Consider the following 16,528-nt stretch of genomic DNA (forward strand, 5'->3'; position numbering starts at 1 on the left):
CCGCGAGGCGGGGGTCGCGGGCCCACGGAGGGCGAGGAGGGTCACGGCGGCCCGCCGCTCCCCGCACGTGGCCCGCCGCACCGCGAGGCTGAGGAGGACGCCAGGCGGCCGCGCAAGCTGTGTCCTTCCCCTCAGGGCTCCTCCCCGCGCACCTGCTCACCTGTCTGTCCGATCCCGGCGCGCGTGGGGGAGGGACGAGGGGTGAGGGATGCGGAGGAGGAGCGCAGGGAGAAAAGAGGGGGTGCAGCGAGGGCTCCGCCCCCCCCCCCACGGGCGCTGCGCGCAGGCGCAGTGGCCGCTACCGCAGGCAGGGGGCGGCAACATGGCGGAGTGAGCGGCGGCGTCGGGGCTTCACAACAACAGCGGCGCCGGTGGCAGCGGCCCGAGCTTCGGCCCCCGGCGGAGGGCGGAGGACAGTGCGAGACGAGGCAGCATCCCCGCGGGGGGCCGGGCCGGTGACAGCGAGCTGTGGAACTCGGTGACGGGAGCGCTGAGGGGATCTGGGAGGAGAGATCCGAGAGGCGAGCGCCGAGGAGGCGCCCCGGGAGCGGAACTGGGGGAGACGGCTGCGGCAGGCTGGGAGAGGACCCGAGAGGAGACTTCCGCGGCGACCCCCCGAGGCGTTTGGCCGAGGCGCCCCGCACGGTCGCCGGGCCCGGCTGAGGCGCGGACGGGAGCGGGCCCCGGCGCCGCGGCGCTGGTGGATGCTGGGGCTGCGAGGCGCCGGCCGGGGGGCGGGGGCCGCGGCGGGGATAACGGAACCGGCGGAGGCGGCGCGGCGGCGCTGCGCGGCTCCTCAGCAGCGGGGCGGATGGCGAGCGACAAGCCGGGCCCGGGGCTCGAGGCGCAGCCCGCCGCTCTCCTGGCCGTCGGGGCCGGCGGCGGTGGAGGCGGCGGAGGCGCCATGGGGGAGCCGCGGGGGGCGGCCGGCTCGGGCTCAGGCCCGGTGGTGCTGCCCGCGGGGATGATCAACCCTTCGGTACCGATCCGCAACATCCGGATGAAATTCGCCGTTCTTATCGGACTCATACAGGTCGGCGAGGTCAGCAACCGGGACATCGTGGAGACCGTGCTCAACCTGGTAAGGGTCCCCCCGGGCGCCCGCGCCCTGCCTCCCCGCGTCCCTCAGCCGCCTGCCCGCGCGCGGCCACGGCCACGGCCACCGCGCCACCTCCCTTTTGCCACCCGCGCGATGCCCAACTCAGGTCGGCTTTCTAGCACTTCCGACGACCGTCCGTTCGGGCCTGGACCGTGCGTGGAAGGGTGAGGCGGCCCTTGGGTCCTCTGGGGCTTTTTTCTCTCTTCCTCATAATTGTCCATGCTGTGGCTCCGCGAGGTGACAGCCCGGCCCCTGGGGCACGACACCCCCATTCCAACCCTCCCCCCCCCCCGCGCGCCTCCAGCTCCCGAAATGCGAGAAGCGCACTCGGTCCAACTTGAGCAGCTGAGGGGCTGTGTTTTCCGGGGAGGGCGACGAATGATGCAGATTTTGCATCTGTCCTTCTGTACATTCTGAGGCTGTGATGGAGAGCGCGGTGCCTGTGCTCACCCCGACTCCCATCTCCAGGCGACCTTCCCCTCTTTGTAATCATCGCTCTCCTTCCCTTAGCCTTTGGGGGGTGTGGGGCGCAGAAGGTGTTAAAATGGAAGGGGCACCCGATCATACAGGTTGGTTCCTGTGGTTGCCTTCTGGAGCGTGGCTTGTGGAGACAGAGCGGAGGGAAAGATTTCAAAGGCAGCCTAGGTTTTGGCTCCTTTCATGGCAAGAGTTACTGCAGAACTGTGTATGACTTAATGTTTTGCGCTATCTACAGGGAGTCTAAGCAGTGTTCCTGATGGCAGGGAAAGAAAGAAAGGAGAGGAAAATTCTGAATAGAGCATAATTAAGGGTGGTTCATGGATCTTGCGTTTTGTTAAATGCAGTGGTTTGGAGATATTTTGTTCTGTTTTGTTTTTGTTTTCTGCAGCAAAGCTTTTCAGTTTCTTCTGCAACATCTAGCCCTTGACATTCAGTAAGGTTGGGTTTTGGAAGGCAAGGTGTAAATCAGGAGCAATCAGTTGACCATTGTACTTGGTGTGAAGTCGAGGGATAAAAAAAATGCTTGCTAGGGGATTTTTTTTTTTCTGTACTCATGTAGTCTGAATTTTCAGTGAAGCAATTATTTTTATTTGATGTGCTGGAAAATTGAGAGAACACTGCAGCTATGGCAGTGGTACTCTGAGACACGGATTAGATAATGTCTGTGCTTTATGAACCTTTGAGATTCACAGGAAAGTTGAAGCACTTGTTTTTCTTTCTGCTAGTGTGTCAGGAAAAGATAGGTTATCTGTCTTTACTTTGCTGTATTTATGGCTGCTTGGATACAAAACACCTCTTTTAGTTTTGCGGACCTTTCAAACAAACCACCACGAAAGTCAGTGTAAGTTAGTGAGGTTGTTATCCCATAGGCATAACCAGTTCTTTTCAAAGCAGTAGTGTGAATATGGTTTTCTTTTTATTTTACCTTATCTCAAATAGGCCATTACTTTTATCGTTACCCCCCCCCCTTTTAGAAGACATGCAATTTCAAGAAATGTATTCATGTGTTAGCTGCTACCCAATTTATGTGCATTTTAAGGAACATACACACACATTTTAAGTTTTTCCATTTTTCTGTAGTCAATAGGATTTTTATTTTGGATGATGTGATAATGGCATTTGTGTGCTTACCTAGTGCGTTGTAACCTGATAAGAGGTAGTAGGGCTCCTGATTTGAATATGGAACCAGTGTGGACTCTGCAGCAGCCATGCCTGCTGGATCAGTTCTTAACAGATGGTTCGTTAGATACACAGTAGACTAAAAAAGGAAGTGAAGTATTTCTTTTTTGGTAAAAAAAGACATTTAACTCTTCAGTGAAATGAAATCTACCGTAAATGATGCAAACTTTTTTCTTTTTAAATATTTAGTTTTAGCTTAGACCTTAGAAATAATGTGATACCAAAATTGCATACACCTCCATTCCCCAGTTTGATCTTTGCATGGAAATACTAAGTGCAATCTATTTTCAGATGGAGACTTTTGAGGTAAAGAGTAGATGGCAAAGGAGCTATTCATTAGTATGTTGCTGGCTGTATTGTAGTTCCTGAATTAGCCATGTGAGGTATAGTTTTTGGCATTGTAGATTTAAGGTTAATTAACCTTAATAGTTCAAAAATAGTCGTACTTGAAATTGTGGAATTTTAAGTTGATTATTAAAAGTATATTTACAATTATAATAATTATCAAAGCCTTATTTTTATTTGGTAAGTAAGCACAACTAGTAAAATTCATTTGGAGTACTGAGTGATGTGTTAGAAGTTGGAAGCTTTTAAGCTTTTAATATTTCTAAAATGAATTTCTTTTACTTTGGATCTTAAGTTAAACGTGAAAGCACAATGTAAGGTGGACACCTTGAAACATCGCTTCCATTGGCCAGTGACAGGGAAGGGAGGGAACTAATGAGACCTTGGGTTTCTACAGTGCCTTGGCGTAGTCAGTCACCTTTGACAAAGTATTTCTGTTTGTTCCTGTTCATTCATTCTTTCCGTATAATGAGAAAATATGAGAAAACTGGTGTTTGGTCTTCAGGTGCTGTTTCACATTTGCCTTACCTGAAAAACATTTGCAAAGTAAAGTCTGAGTATGTAGTATAATACAGGACTTCATAGCTCTGCTTGAAATTTTTCTGCTTTTTATCCAAGGCAGTGGGCATTTCCCCTACCCAGGGTTTGTAGAGAAGAATGACAGAGTAACAGATAAAGTGAATGATGTCATTGTAAGTGCTTGTCTTGTGTATCATGGTGTTGTAGGTGACTTAAAACATTCAAATATGGAACAGAGCTTTCAGAAAAGCGACTAAATTAGGTTGAAAATAATGTTACATAGCCAGTGTCAAGGATTTGCCTTGTGGCTCTACCAGTGACCGAAACTAGTCAGGAAGTTGGCTTCAGGAGGAATTTTTTTATGTGGCATCATAAGAGAATTTATGTTGAAGAGGTTTTATTGGTTAGCATCTCATGTAAAGCAGGCATACTCAAGTCATTGTTTCCTTTGCAAACATACTTGACATGTATTTATAGAAAGTTTCTACTTCCTTCCAGGAAATGCTATGTACATCTCATGTCTTATCTTTGTTTGTAAGACAGAAGTTTCTTTTTTTAAAAAACGTATTTTTTAGGAAAGATAAAAGAGAGTTAATATTTAATAAAATAATTACAACAGTGTTTAAAAATCTTTAGGTAGTATAAATTTTAAATATAATTGTAGAATGCAACTGTAGTCATAGCTTGTTTCATGAGTTATTGAATTTGATTTTTTTCATGAGTTTATAGATTATTTTAAATTACTATACAATGTATCATTGTGTCTTCAGTTATAGGAATGATAGTATTTTAACTTCTTAAAAATATAAATGGTATAACAGTTTAGTGTATTAAAAGATGCAACTAAATGCACGAGGGCATTTAGACTAGTAAATTCCTCTTGGTATATGGATCATGGTAGTTTTGTGAGGAGGGTATTTATTTATTTATTAATAAACTATGACTGTAACCCTTCTTCCTTGAGAATCTCTTCATTTACAAATTGGTAATCAGAATAATTTATATTTTACTGATAGAATTTCATAAATCAAATACATTTAAATTGAATTTATTAAATATATATGTTGTACGAGCTGGCCCTTTTGTTTTTCCCAGCCACCTGGCTAGCTTACACCTGAAATAACCACACAGAAACTCTATTAATTAAAATACTTCTTGGCCATTAGCTCTAACTTTTTATTGGCTAATTATTACATCTTAATTTAATCCATTTCTATTAATCTTTGTATTGCCACGTGACTGTGGCTTACTGACAAGATTCTAACCAGTGTTCATCTCAGGCAGGAGATCCATGGCGTCTGCCACTCTGCCCTGCCCTTCTCCCCAGCATTTAGTTCTGTCTACTCTGCCTACCTAAGTTCTGTCCTATCAACTAGGTCAAGACAGTTTCTTTATTCATTACCCAATGAAAGCAACACATAAACAGAAGGAACTCCTACACCATTTCCCCTTTTCTGTTTAAACAAAAAGAAAGGTTTTAAATTTAACATAGTAAAATTACATATAACAAAACAGTTATTAAGTAAGAATTATAGTTATAATATTTATATCTATTTTATTTTTATTATAACAAAGGAAAACTATAACTATAACTTTATTTTCTAACTCTATCTATCAAAGACTTTAGAAGGATATAATATTACCTATGTAAACTGGAAGTGTATTATAAACAACTTTTAAAACTGTAGAATTGACAGAGACATTTCGCTGTCTGGACAGCTACCCAAAGTTTTTTTGTGATTGGTTTAGGTTGAACATTTCTCCAAAGGTGGTCATATAATTGGTGCCAGGACTTTTTGAACCCTCCTAGTTAAGACACTGAACAGGTAGATTCTTTAGTATATGGCTGTAGTTTCTGCTTTCAAATTTGACCAAGTATGAATTGAAGAGAGCTAAATGTCTTCTTGATTCAGTATCAGTGCCTCTGTGCCTGCCATGATTGACTGTTTGTCTTAGTTATTTTTCATTGTCAACTTGACACAGTCTAGAGTCATCTTGAGAGAATGACCTTGGTGTATAGCAGCAACAGAATAAAACTAGAACATTTAAATGTTCTTTTAAGATACATTATCGTTATTAGTTTTGAATCAAATGAAGTTGGGTTTTTATCAGTTGTGAATGGAAAGAATTCCTCTGCTAGTACAGAATTAGTATTTGAAATGAGACATTTTAAGATACAGAGTTTGCAAGCTGAGGTGGAGTGTGAGGCAATGAGAGGATTGCCTTCCTTGGCAACTATTTTTTGATGATTATAAAGCAGCTGTTTAAATTGTCACCATGTTACCTTGCTACGCAACGGTTTGGGCTGGAATTTAGGGATGGTAGAGTCTTCTTGGAAACTCTTTGGGACCCCCTTATAATGTCTAACACTAGAACAGCTTGCTTTGGTCTAAACTTGCATGAAAGGAAAAGAAAATGTTTTTTTTTTCCAAAGTGAGAGAGGTCTCTTCTGCAGTAGCTGCATCAAAGATGGAAGAGCAACAAACTATCAAGAAAATTGTAAGCGAGAAGGCCATTTTTACCTTATGCTAAATTGATAAGAAAGAACTTTAAATGATAAATGTTCCATTCAGGTATCTCACCCAGTGTACTCCCAGCTTCCAGACATATGTCAAAGTGAATCCACTCTACAGAGCATTAAATGAGGATGCAGCCAGGGTGGTAGAGTAGCTGTGCCTCCTCAGCCTTAGTGTTTGCTTATTGTGCTGCAGGGAGGATCTTAAGATGAGGGTGGAGGCAGGACTTAGTTCTGTAAGACTACAACTTAAACGCTGAACCTAAATTGATAGCCTGTATCTCAGCAAGACCTATTGTTTTGGTTAGTAATTCAAGCTCTTGACTTAAGTACATAACTAAAAGTTCAGTAAGGTTTTAGGGAAACTGTACTTCCAGAAAATACTCAGCCTGATCAAAAGCCGATGTTCTTCTTCTTTCTTTCTTTTTTTTTTTTTGTTGCCAGTCAAGTCTTTATTATTCATGTTTCTGCTAGAACACAGCTGCACATAAAAGCAAACTTTAATGTCATAGTAGTAGCTAAATTGTATCTGATGAAACAGTGGAAATCAGTCCAGGATGACTGATGGAGCAGAAATAATTGGCCATTCATACGGGAAAGAGCAATTGAAGAAAATATTCTATCTTCAATTCTTTTAATTTAGATACAATATCCAGAAGCTGAATGGCTTATATTCTAATGATTATACTTGTTTTCCTTTTTTTGAAAATAGACTTTTTTCTCATGTAATATATCCTGATTATGGTTTCCCCTCCCTTTACTTCTCCTAGTTCCTCCCCACCTCCCTTCCATTTCGATCCATTTCCTTTATGTCCCTTATTAGAAAACAAACAGGATTCTAAGGGATAATAATAAAATAAAATGTGATACGATAAAACAAAAATTAACCTATTGGCATTGAACAAAACAAACAGAAGGAAGTGATTCCAAGAGAAGGCACAAGAAACAGAGACCCACTTATTATTCCCCCACACAGTAATCCCACAAAACCCACTAAACTGTTAGCTGTAATAGAAACACAGAGAACCTGGTGCAGACCCATGCAGGCCTTGTGCATACTGCCTCAGTCTCTGTGAGTTCTTATGTGCATTGCTCCTGTTGATTTGGAAGGCCTTGTTTTCTAGGTGTCCTCTGTCCCTTCTGGCACTCACACTCTGCCTCCTCTTCTTCAGGGTTCCCTGAACTCTGAGGGGAGGGGTTTGATGGAGACATTCCTTTTATGGGTGAGTGTTCTAAGATCTTTCACTCTGCTTAATGTCTGGCTGTGGGTCTCTGTATTTGTTCCCATTGCTGCAGGAAGAAGCTTGTCTGTACAAGGTCCTGGTCTATGAGTATAGCAGAATGTCATTAGGATTTATTTTATTGCTACTCTTCTTTTTAAGAGCATTAATATGTAGTTTTTCCCTAGGTCCCTGGGATATCTAGTGCCAGGTTCTCGGTCATCTATGAAATGGCTAGTGTGGGTCCCGTCTTGTGGAGTGGGCCTCATGGCAAATCAGGTATTGGCTGGTTACTTTCACAAGCTTTGAGCCACCATCACCCTAGCATATCTTGCAGTCAGGATACCATTGTACATCCAAAGGTTTTGTGGCTGGGTTGGCGTTTTGGTAGCCTACAAAAAATTCCCTTTTGTATCAAAGATGCTAGCTAGCATGCAGGGTAAAAACTCAATGTAGGCATCAGCCCCATTTCTCCATGTTCAAGGATTTGTGTAGGTGTTGTCAAGTTTGTGGAGAGCAACTTATAGTCTTAGCAACAGACTGTGTTTTGGGGGATTCCCAAGGGACCCCTTTGACTAGCAACTCAATTAGATGTAACTCTGTACTGAAAGCTTCATTTGGTGACAAGAGATGACCAGTTGGGGCTCTGTCTTCTCCCTCTGCATTTTTTGGCAATATCATTTAGATTGCATATATATATATATATATATATATATATACACACATATATATATATATCATATACACACATATGTAGACTCATATGTATGAAGATTCTGCTGTATTTGGTTTCTATATTACTCCTCAAATGGCCCTTAATTTTAGTTGTCTTTTCCTGTATTTCTTTCCTTGGCCTCTTCTTCCCTCCTGCTCCCCACTTGATCTTCCTATTCTAGCCACAGCCATGCATTTACAACTGTATTTCCCTTTCCTAAAAATATGTATCTATTTGCCCTAGTTCCTTAGTCTATATCTAACCTCTGTGGTTCTATGGATTGTAGCTTGGTTATCATTGACTTCACAGATAATGTCTCTATATAAGCAAATGCATACCATATCTCTCTTTCTTGGTTTTGGATACTTAACTTGGGATGATTTTTTTCTAGTTGCATCTATTTACCTGAAAATAATACTCCAGTGTGGATGTGTACAACATTTTTTTTTTATTCATTATTTTTGTTGAGGGACACCTAGTTTGTTTCCATTTTCTGGTGAAGTGAAGCAACAATGAACATGATTAAACAAGTGTTTTGTTGTAGGATGAAGTGTCCTTTGGGTATATGCCCAAGGGTGGTACAGCAGGATCTTGAGGTAGATTGATTCCCATCTTCCTGAGGAACCACTGCACTGATTTTCATTGTGACTGCACTCCTACCAGAAATGGATAGTGTTCCCCCTATTCAGCATCCTTGCCAGCATGAGCTGTTTGTCACTTGTGTTATTGATCTTAACCATTCTGACAAGTATAAGCTGAAATCTCAAAGTAGTTTTGATTTGAACTTCTCTGGTGGCTAAGAATGTTGAATATAGTATTTCTCAGCCATTTAAGTTTCTTCTATTGAGGATTTTTTTGTACCCCATTTTCCAATTGGGTTGTTTTCTTGATGTCTAGTTTTTGAGTTCTTTATATATTTTGGATTTTAGCCTTTTGCTGAATGTGGAGTTGATAAAAATCTTTCCCATTCTATAGATTGCTGCTTTGTCCAAATAACAAGGTATATTGCCTTACAGAAGCTTTTCTGTTTCATCAGGTCCCATTTATTAATTGTTGATCTTAGTGCCTGTGCTAGTAGTGTTCTGTTTATAAATTCTTTTCCTTTGCTGCTGAGTTTAATGCTATTTCCTACTTTCTCTTCTAGCAGGTTCAGTATATCTGGTTTTATGATAAAGTCTTTGATCCATTTGGACATGAGTTTTTAAGGATGATTAAATATGGATCTATTTGCATTCTTATGTAACCATCCAGTTTGACCGGCACTATTTGTTGAAGATGTTCTTTTTTCTAGTGTTTTTTTCTGGCCTCTTAATAAAAATCAGGTATCCATAGGTATGTGGATTTATGCCGGGGTCTTCAGTTCTGTTCCATCGATCAGTGTGTTTGTTTTTATGCCAAGATCGTTCTTTTTTATTACTAAAGCTCTGTAGTACAATTGAAGTCAGGTGTGGTGATACCTCTGGTAGTTCTTTTATCATTCAGGATTGTTTGAACTGCCCACAGTGTTTTTTAGGAAGTTCTCATTCTAAGCCTGAGACATCTCAAAGAAGTGGGATGCCTGAGCAGTAGACCTGCTAGATGGAAAATATCCTAGGGAAGGTAACAGAAAAGTGAGAGAATGAATAGGTTCTTCCAAAATTAGCTGCCTGAATAATTCCATTTGCCATGATGTGAAATTATGGTTATTCTGTCCACTTAGAATTAGGGGCTGTGATTTACTTTACAATATGCTTGGTTAAGTGACAGTAATCATGGTTTGTGTGTGTGTTTAACTATTTCATATTACTTGTATGAAGAGTATTTGAATTATGAATTTCTTATGTAGCTATATATTGTCAGCTTTTGGAGTTACTACTAAGAAGGATGTATGATTTGAGGTGAACAAAAATAGTGCTTATAAAACTAAAAATTAGACTGGATGCACTAACTTGGCATTATGTTTTTTAAAATTTATTTTTATTGATGATGGTAGGGTGGTGAAATCGTCTTCTCTTTCAGATAAAGACAGTAGAAGTATTGATATAAAAAAGTTCTATTATCTACAGGCAGTGGTGGTGCATGCCTTTAATCCCAGCAGTTGGGAGGCAGAGGCAGGTGGATCTCTATGAATTCAAGGTCTGCCTGGTCTACAGAGTGAGTTCCTAGAGAGGTACACAGAGAAACCCTGTCTCAAGAAAAGATCTGTTACCTGTCTGTCTTTCTGTCCATCCCTCCATCTGTCTGTCTGTCCTTCCACCTGCCTGCCTGCCTGTGTACCTCCCTATCTATGTGTCTATTTATTCTATGTGAGTAATATGACCCGAGTGTTATAGATTTTTTTGGACTTTGACTGCTCAGCATCTGGTCTTTTTTGCTGTTAACAGTTTGAGATTTTTGACATTCATTTGAGGAATTACATTTTCCCATTTTTATACTTTGGTGTTTCCTTGGACCATACTGATAACTGGTTTATCAGAAACAGAAACTGTTTATAAAATGTAGCTGTACTTTTTAGACAGTTTGATAACATATTTTATTCTGTTGCAGAAATTTTCAGTGAGTTGTTAAAATGCTAGAATGTAAATGTAAAGTTGACTGACAGTCTTCCACAGTGAAAGGAGTAACACAAAGATATGTGAACCAAGAGGTGAATTGCAGAGGGCATCTTTGGAACATCTCAAGTCTGTTGGTTATATGTTCATATGTTTCAGTGTGTTAAGATAACTCATTTCCTGTTTTGCTTGTGCTTGTTTGAGTCCTTTTTCTCATGATTGCATGTCAAAGACTCCTAATACTTTAAATTATAAATTGAAAAAAATCCCTTAGGGTATTAAATATTTCAGGACAAACAATAAAAGTATGGATTTTCCAAAGGATTTGTATGTTTCAAAAAGGAGAAATAAACATGGTTAATTACTATCAATTTTCATTCTCACTAAACAAGAACACGAGGTAGTAACATGAACAAAATGATTATTATTTGTTAGGGAATGCAAAAAAACATTCTTAAATACTGTTGCTGAGCAAAAAATGTTTAATTGTATGAAAGTAATTTTAGCAGTACTTATCAAGAATTTGAAAAAGCTTCCTGTGCTTAATTCTTAGTTTTTTGATTGTTTTTGAGAAAGACTGGCCTAGAGTTTACTGTGTAGCAGGATGACCGTAAGTTTCTGTTCTGCCTGTCTGCACCTTAATTAGTGCTGGCAGATGTACTTTACCACACCCTGTTTATGTGGTGCTGGAAACTGAAATAAGAGCCTTATACACGCTAAGCAAACATTGTACCAACTGAACTAAATCTCTAGCCCTAGGCTTCTTTAGCTTAGGAAAATTTACCCTTGGACAGGTTAGAAAGTAAATGTAGTTTAGTGTTATAAAGCAGTTAACAACAATCTATTTGGTAGTAGGAAAAAGTTAAATAATTTTACAGCCATGTTATAATTATTATACAGTTTACAGTAATGATTTCTCTGTTTTTTTCTGTCATGTCTCTCTAATGTGGGTTATCTGCCTGATTAGATTGTTGTGCATATTAAATGTAATTATTACACGCAAAGATCTTAGGGCATAGATAATATTTACTACTTATTGTTGTTCATTTTCTTAGTCTGAAAAAAAGAGTAACTTAACTAAAACAAATACAAAATATCTGAGCCTGGGAACCTTTCAAAAAGATCTCAGGTGTCCCCATCATGTACTCCTAAATCTTGCTCTCATTTCACATGATGCCTGTGGTACTCTCTCTCCCTCCTTACCTCCCTTCCTCTTTTCCTTTCTTCTCTAATTTCCTACTTTGAGGAGGGTAGAGACTAGGAAAGGAATAGGCATGAGGTAACACATGTTTCTTTACCTGGAACCTGCTGCGTCTGTTCCTTCCTTCACATGGCTGAGTCTTACATGGATATATAGTAAGGCATGAATGATGATCCCAGGAAAATAATACCTCCCTCTGGGAATATTTGTTTAAATATTTAGAAAACTACTTGGATAACAAGCCTAAGGGGCAAGTTATAGGATTAAATACCATTTCATGATTCCTTAATTTTAGAAAATAATTTCAGTGATAGTCTCAATGACTGACAATATCCTGTTCATTTGTGAAATTGAACTGCATAGTCTAATTCTTAGACTACTGTTCCTTTTGAAGATACTGTCTTTTACAGCTAGGTTCAGAAAGTAAGACTGCAAGAATGGGAAGCAATTAGACAAGTTAGACAATTATTTGGTGCTGAATAGCTTTGTTAGACTTAGATCCTTAGATTCTAAAATAAGGTTTCTTCCTCATTACTATATAAAATATGGTACCCAGAGATTATCTCAAAAGTACCATTGTGTGAGGAAATGACACTGAGTGGTAATGCTTCCCTGAAGAGAGAAATAAAAATGTATGCGGTACAATTGGATGGATTTACACACAGAAGTTACTTAGCAAAAATTGTATTGTGAGCTATTTTTGAGTTTGAAAATGATTTATTACACAGTATTGTAAGTGACCTTTTTACTTTTATGTTTTTACCTTTTTACTAGGCAGATTGGATCATTTGTATAGTATTTGGAATCAAAAATTAGTGGTATGGATTAAAACTATACAGAGAAAAAGTAGGCTTGGTGACATTCTTGTTGAATATTAGAGGTAGTATAAGATGCATTACATACATGTGCTTGAATACACATTGAACTGCCCTACTTATTTTAATGAAATAGATAATGTAACTTCTAATTATTATGATTTCTCTCTTAATTTGCTAATGTAGAGCAAATATTGATACAGGATTTTTATGAGATTGTAAATGTTTAGATATGTCTCCTTTTCATAAGTGTTTTCCTTTGCTGAGGGAAATAACTTGTGCTTAAAGTTGACGTATAAGCATTTCTGCTATATTGCCGAGCTTTCACTTTTGGAAGAGGAATTGGCATAAATAGGTTGGCCTTGTTTTTACACTGTGATTCTTAATGGCCTTTTCCAGTTCTTGGAGTAAGTGGGGGTTTATTATTATTGTCACTTACAGAGTCTGGCTGAGGTTAAGGGGGCTTGTCTGAGGTTGCGTAGCTGCTTGCTTCAGGGGTGGCCTTCCAGACTAGATCCTCCATTTCTAAGTTTGCTGTTGTTTATAATTTCTTTGGTAGTAATGATATTGGCAGTGTGCCAGCAGCATTATTGACTCTATATCTCAGTTCAGTCATCATCACCTGAGATATAAGGGCATCAAAAAGCTCTCTGCCTTTTCAAGTTAAACAAATTCTTGTGAGTTCTAGAACTTATTTTTTAAGGAATGTGAATTAATGTAAGATTATCTTCTCTTTTTAAGAGTTACATCAAGTTGCATATTACCTGTGAAATTGTCACTATTGTTCAACTCTCATATTCTTCCTTTTTCCTAAAACATTCCTACTCATGTTTAAGACTCTGGTCTTAATTATTACTTATTTAAGCAGACTTCTCTGGTATACCCTTAAAACGTGCTCCTCCCATTCTGCTCTCTTGTATGTTTTGTTTATACCTCAAATTCAACACTTGAACATTCTAATTGTTTGTTTACTAGATGAACTACCTGGAGAATTATAATCCCTTGAGGATCATTGTATTTATTATCTCTCAGCTTGCTATTTTGAATACTTAACACAGAATCTGGCATTTTGTGGTGCATAGCTACCTTCTTATTTCTGAGTATTTTTTCACTTTTGATATAATTTCATAAATAGACTTGTTTTGGTCATGTTCTACTTGGGAATTCTGTACTTGCTGATTCTTTTGATTTCTTTATTGGCCATTTGCTTTAGCATTTCTTTGTTTACTTTTACAAGTAAAGGGATACTAGTGGTATCTAGGTTTATATATGCATAGTTCATGTTGAAAAGAAAGTTATCTGAGCATTGAAGATAGGTGAGGAGACATGGTGCCTTCCCTATAGTCTGATAAGGTCTGACCGCTGCATGACTTGATTAGATGAGACTGTTGGTTGAAATCCTAAGTGTTTCACAGACTAGGAATTAACCAGTTCCTTGACTTTACCCAGTCTACCTTTTTTTCTGTTTGTCTTAATGACTATAGTTCCCTTTACTTTGTGACTCTCTGGTTTATAACTTTTAAGTAGAATCAAGCTTTTTGTTTTTTGACAGATGGACTTTCTTGCCAGTTTAATTTATTTTTCTTTATCATTTATTTTTGCAGGCTAAATTACACTTTTAAAAAATTTATCTGTTTATTTTACACCCTGGCAGTAGCCTTCTTCTCATCTTCCCCCACTCCCTCTCTTGTCCTCCCTCCTCCAAATCCCCCAATCCTCTACTGTCTCCATCGAGGAAAGGGCAGGTCTCCCATGATATAAATAAAACATGGTATATCAAGTTTCAGTAAGGCTAAGAACTTTCCTATCTATTAAGCCTGGAAAAGGTGACCCAGTATGAGGAATAGGGTCTCAGATGCTAGTAAAATATTCAGGAGAGAGCCCCTGTTCCCACTGTTAGGAGTCCCACAAGAGGACCAAGCTACACAGCTGTAACAATATAGGAGCCCAAGGTTGTGGATCTGTTCCACCTTGACGAAAGGTCGGAGAGTTCAGGCCTATTCTTGCTTCTTCAAGGTTATGACAGGAGACTTGACCCACAGGGAGTAACTGCCTACAGGATGGTTGGCCTAAGGTGTGCTTGCTGCATGTTCTGCCTAAACAACAGAATACTTAGCTCAGGATATAGTTACTTGATTCTTCCATGCTTGCAGGCATTGAAGAGGTAATTGCTCTGTTTGTTCTTTGTATCATGTTAAAGATATCTTTTGCCTTCTTCCCTCCTTTTGGGTTGGGGTATGAAAAATAAATGGGCAGGCACATTTAGTATTCAATGAGTTGCCCTCCCGACTCTATTTCCTTTGTATCTTTGTTGTCTGCCTAATGTTTCTAATCTATATGCCCCTATCCTAGAACATGTTGAGGCTGGACCCCGACATAACGTATATGCAGAGTGCCCAGGTCAGTCTCATTCAGGCTTTCTGTTTGTAGGTTGAATCTCTGTGAGTCTCTATGAACCCAGGTTAGTTGATTCTATGAGTTTTCTTGTTGTATCCTTTACCCCTCTGACTTCTACACTCCTTTCTCCTCCTCCGCCTCCACCTCCTGCTCCGCCTCCTGCTCCGCCTCAGCAGGATTTCCTGAACTCAGCCCAGTGTTGGGCTGTGAGTCTCTGCATCTGCCTACATCAGTTGCTGGGTGGCACCTCTCTAATGGCGATTGGACCAGGCTCCAATCTGGCACAGGAGATGGCCAGCTCAGTTCAGTTCATTATTGCTAAGAGTCTAAGCTGACTTCTAGGAAACTCCCTTGTACCAGCATATTCCACCCAATCCTGAAATGCCCCCACCAGGAGTCCCCCTCAACACTCTCTCCCTCTTTTCCCCTGCCAGCTGATGGCTCATGTTCATCCCCACCCGCCCTCAGTCCATTCACAAAATCTTTTCTATTTCCCCATTCTAGGGAGATCTGGGTGTTCCACCATGAACTCTCCTTGTTACCTAGTCTCTCTGAATCTGTGGATTAAGTAGCACAATTATCTTTTGTTTTACAGCTAATATCCACTTACGAGTGAATATCCTGTTTGTCTTTCTGGGTCTGGGTTACCTCACTGAGGATGATTTTTTTTTTCTAGTTCCACATTCCTTTACCTTCAAATTTCTTGGTGTCCTTGGTTTTAATAGCTGAAATGTACATTTTCTTTATCCATACCTCAGTTGAGGGACATCTAGGTTGTTTCCAGGTTCTGGCTATTACAAATCAAGCTGCTATGAACGTAGCTGAGCAAGTGTCCTTTTGGTATGATTCATCCTTTAGGTTTAGCCCAGGAGTGATATTCCTGGATTTTGTGGTAGATTGATTCCCAGTTATCTGAGAAACTGCCACACTGACTTCCAAAGTGACTGTACAAGTTTACACTCCCATCAGCAATGGATAAGTGTTCCCCTTGCTCTACATCCTCTCCAGCATAAGCTGCCACTTGTGTTTCTGATCTTAGCTATTCTGACAGTGTAAGATGGAATCAGTTGTTTTGATTTGCATTTCTCTGATGATTAAGGATGTTGAACATAGATTTCCTTAAGTGTTTCTCAGCCATTTGAGATTCTTTTGTTGAGATTTCTCAGTTTAGATTTGTATCCCATTTTTAATTGGATTACGAAGCAAGCTTTTTAAATCAAATCTGATGAGAATACTAAAAGTGATAGTTAAATAATTTAATGAACAATCCAAACTAGTGTCTAGTGATGAAGTCAAGACATTCATTGGTTATATAAAAAAACAATTTGTAATCTGTGCTCTTCAGTAACTCAAAGATTAGCACAGGTAATAGAAGGACAAAAAGACAAGTTGCAATAAAAAGTAAAATTGCAGAACTATAAATGAAACTTTTTAGAGACTTACTTCATTTGGAGAATGATCACCATTTAATGGATGAGTGATTTGTGAGTTTTTTCTTGGTCTAGTAACTGT

General features: G+C 40.1%; 1 protein-coding gene across 7 annotated transcripts in view; it reads left to right on the forward strand.

Annotated features, from left to right (window-relative positions):
- The first annotated feature begins 316 nt into the window (after positions 1-316).
- Positions 317-16,528, forward strand: part of Nbea (neurobeachin) — a 494,166-nt gene continuing 477,954 nt past the window's right edge. For all 7 annotated transcript variants that reach the window (XM_041659254.1, XM_041659249.1, XM_041659252.1 and 4 more), the window contains exon 1: positions 317-1,081. In XM_041659254.1, coding sequence (XP_041515188.1) covers positions 812-1,081 — 270 coding nt within the window. In that variant the 5' untranslated portion in view covers positions 317-811. The remainder of the gene's footprint in view (positions 1,082-16,528) is intronic.

The sequence above is a fragment of the Microtus oregoni genome, unplaced genomic scaffold, assembly GCF_018167655.1.
Source record: "Microtus oregoni isolate MIOR12 unplaced genomic scaffold, Mior012 000010F_ref0000083, whole genome shotgun sequence".
Lineage (NCBI taxonomy): Eukaryota > Metazoa > Chordata > Mammalia > Rodentia > Cricetidae > Microtus > Microtus oregoni.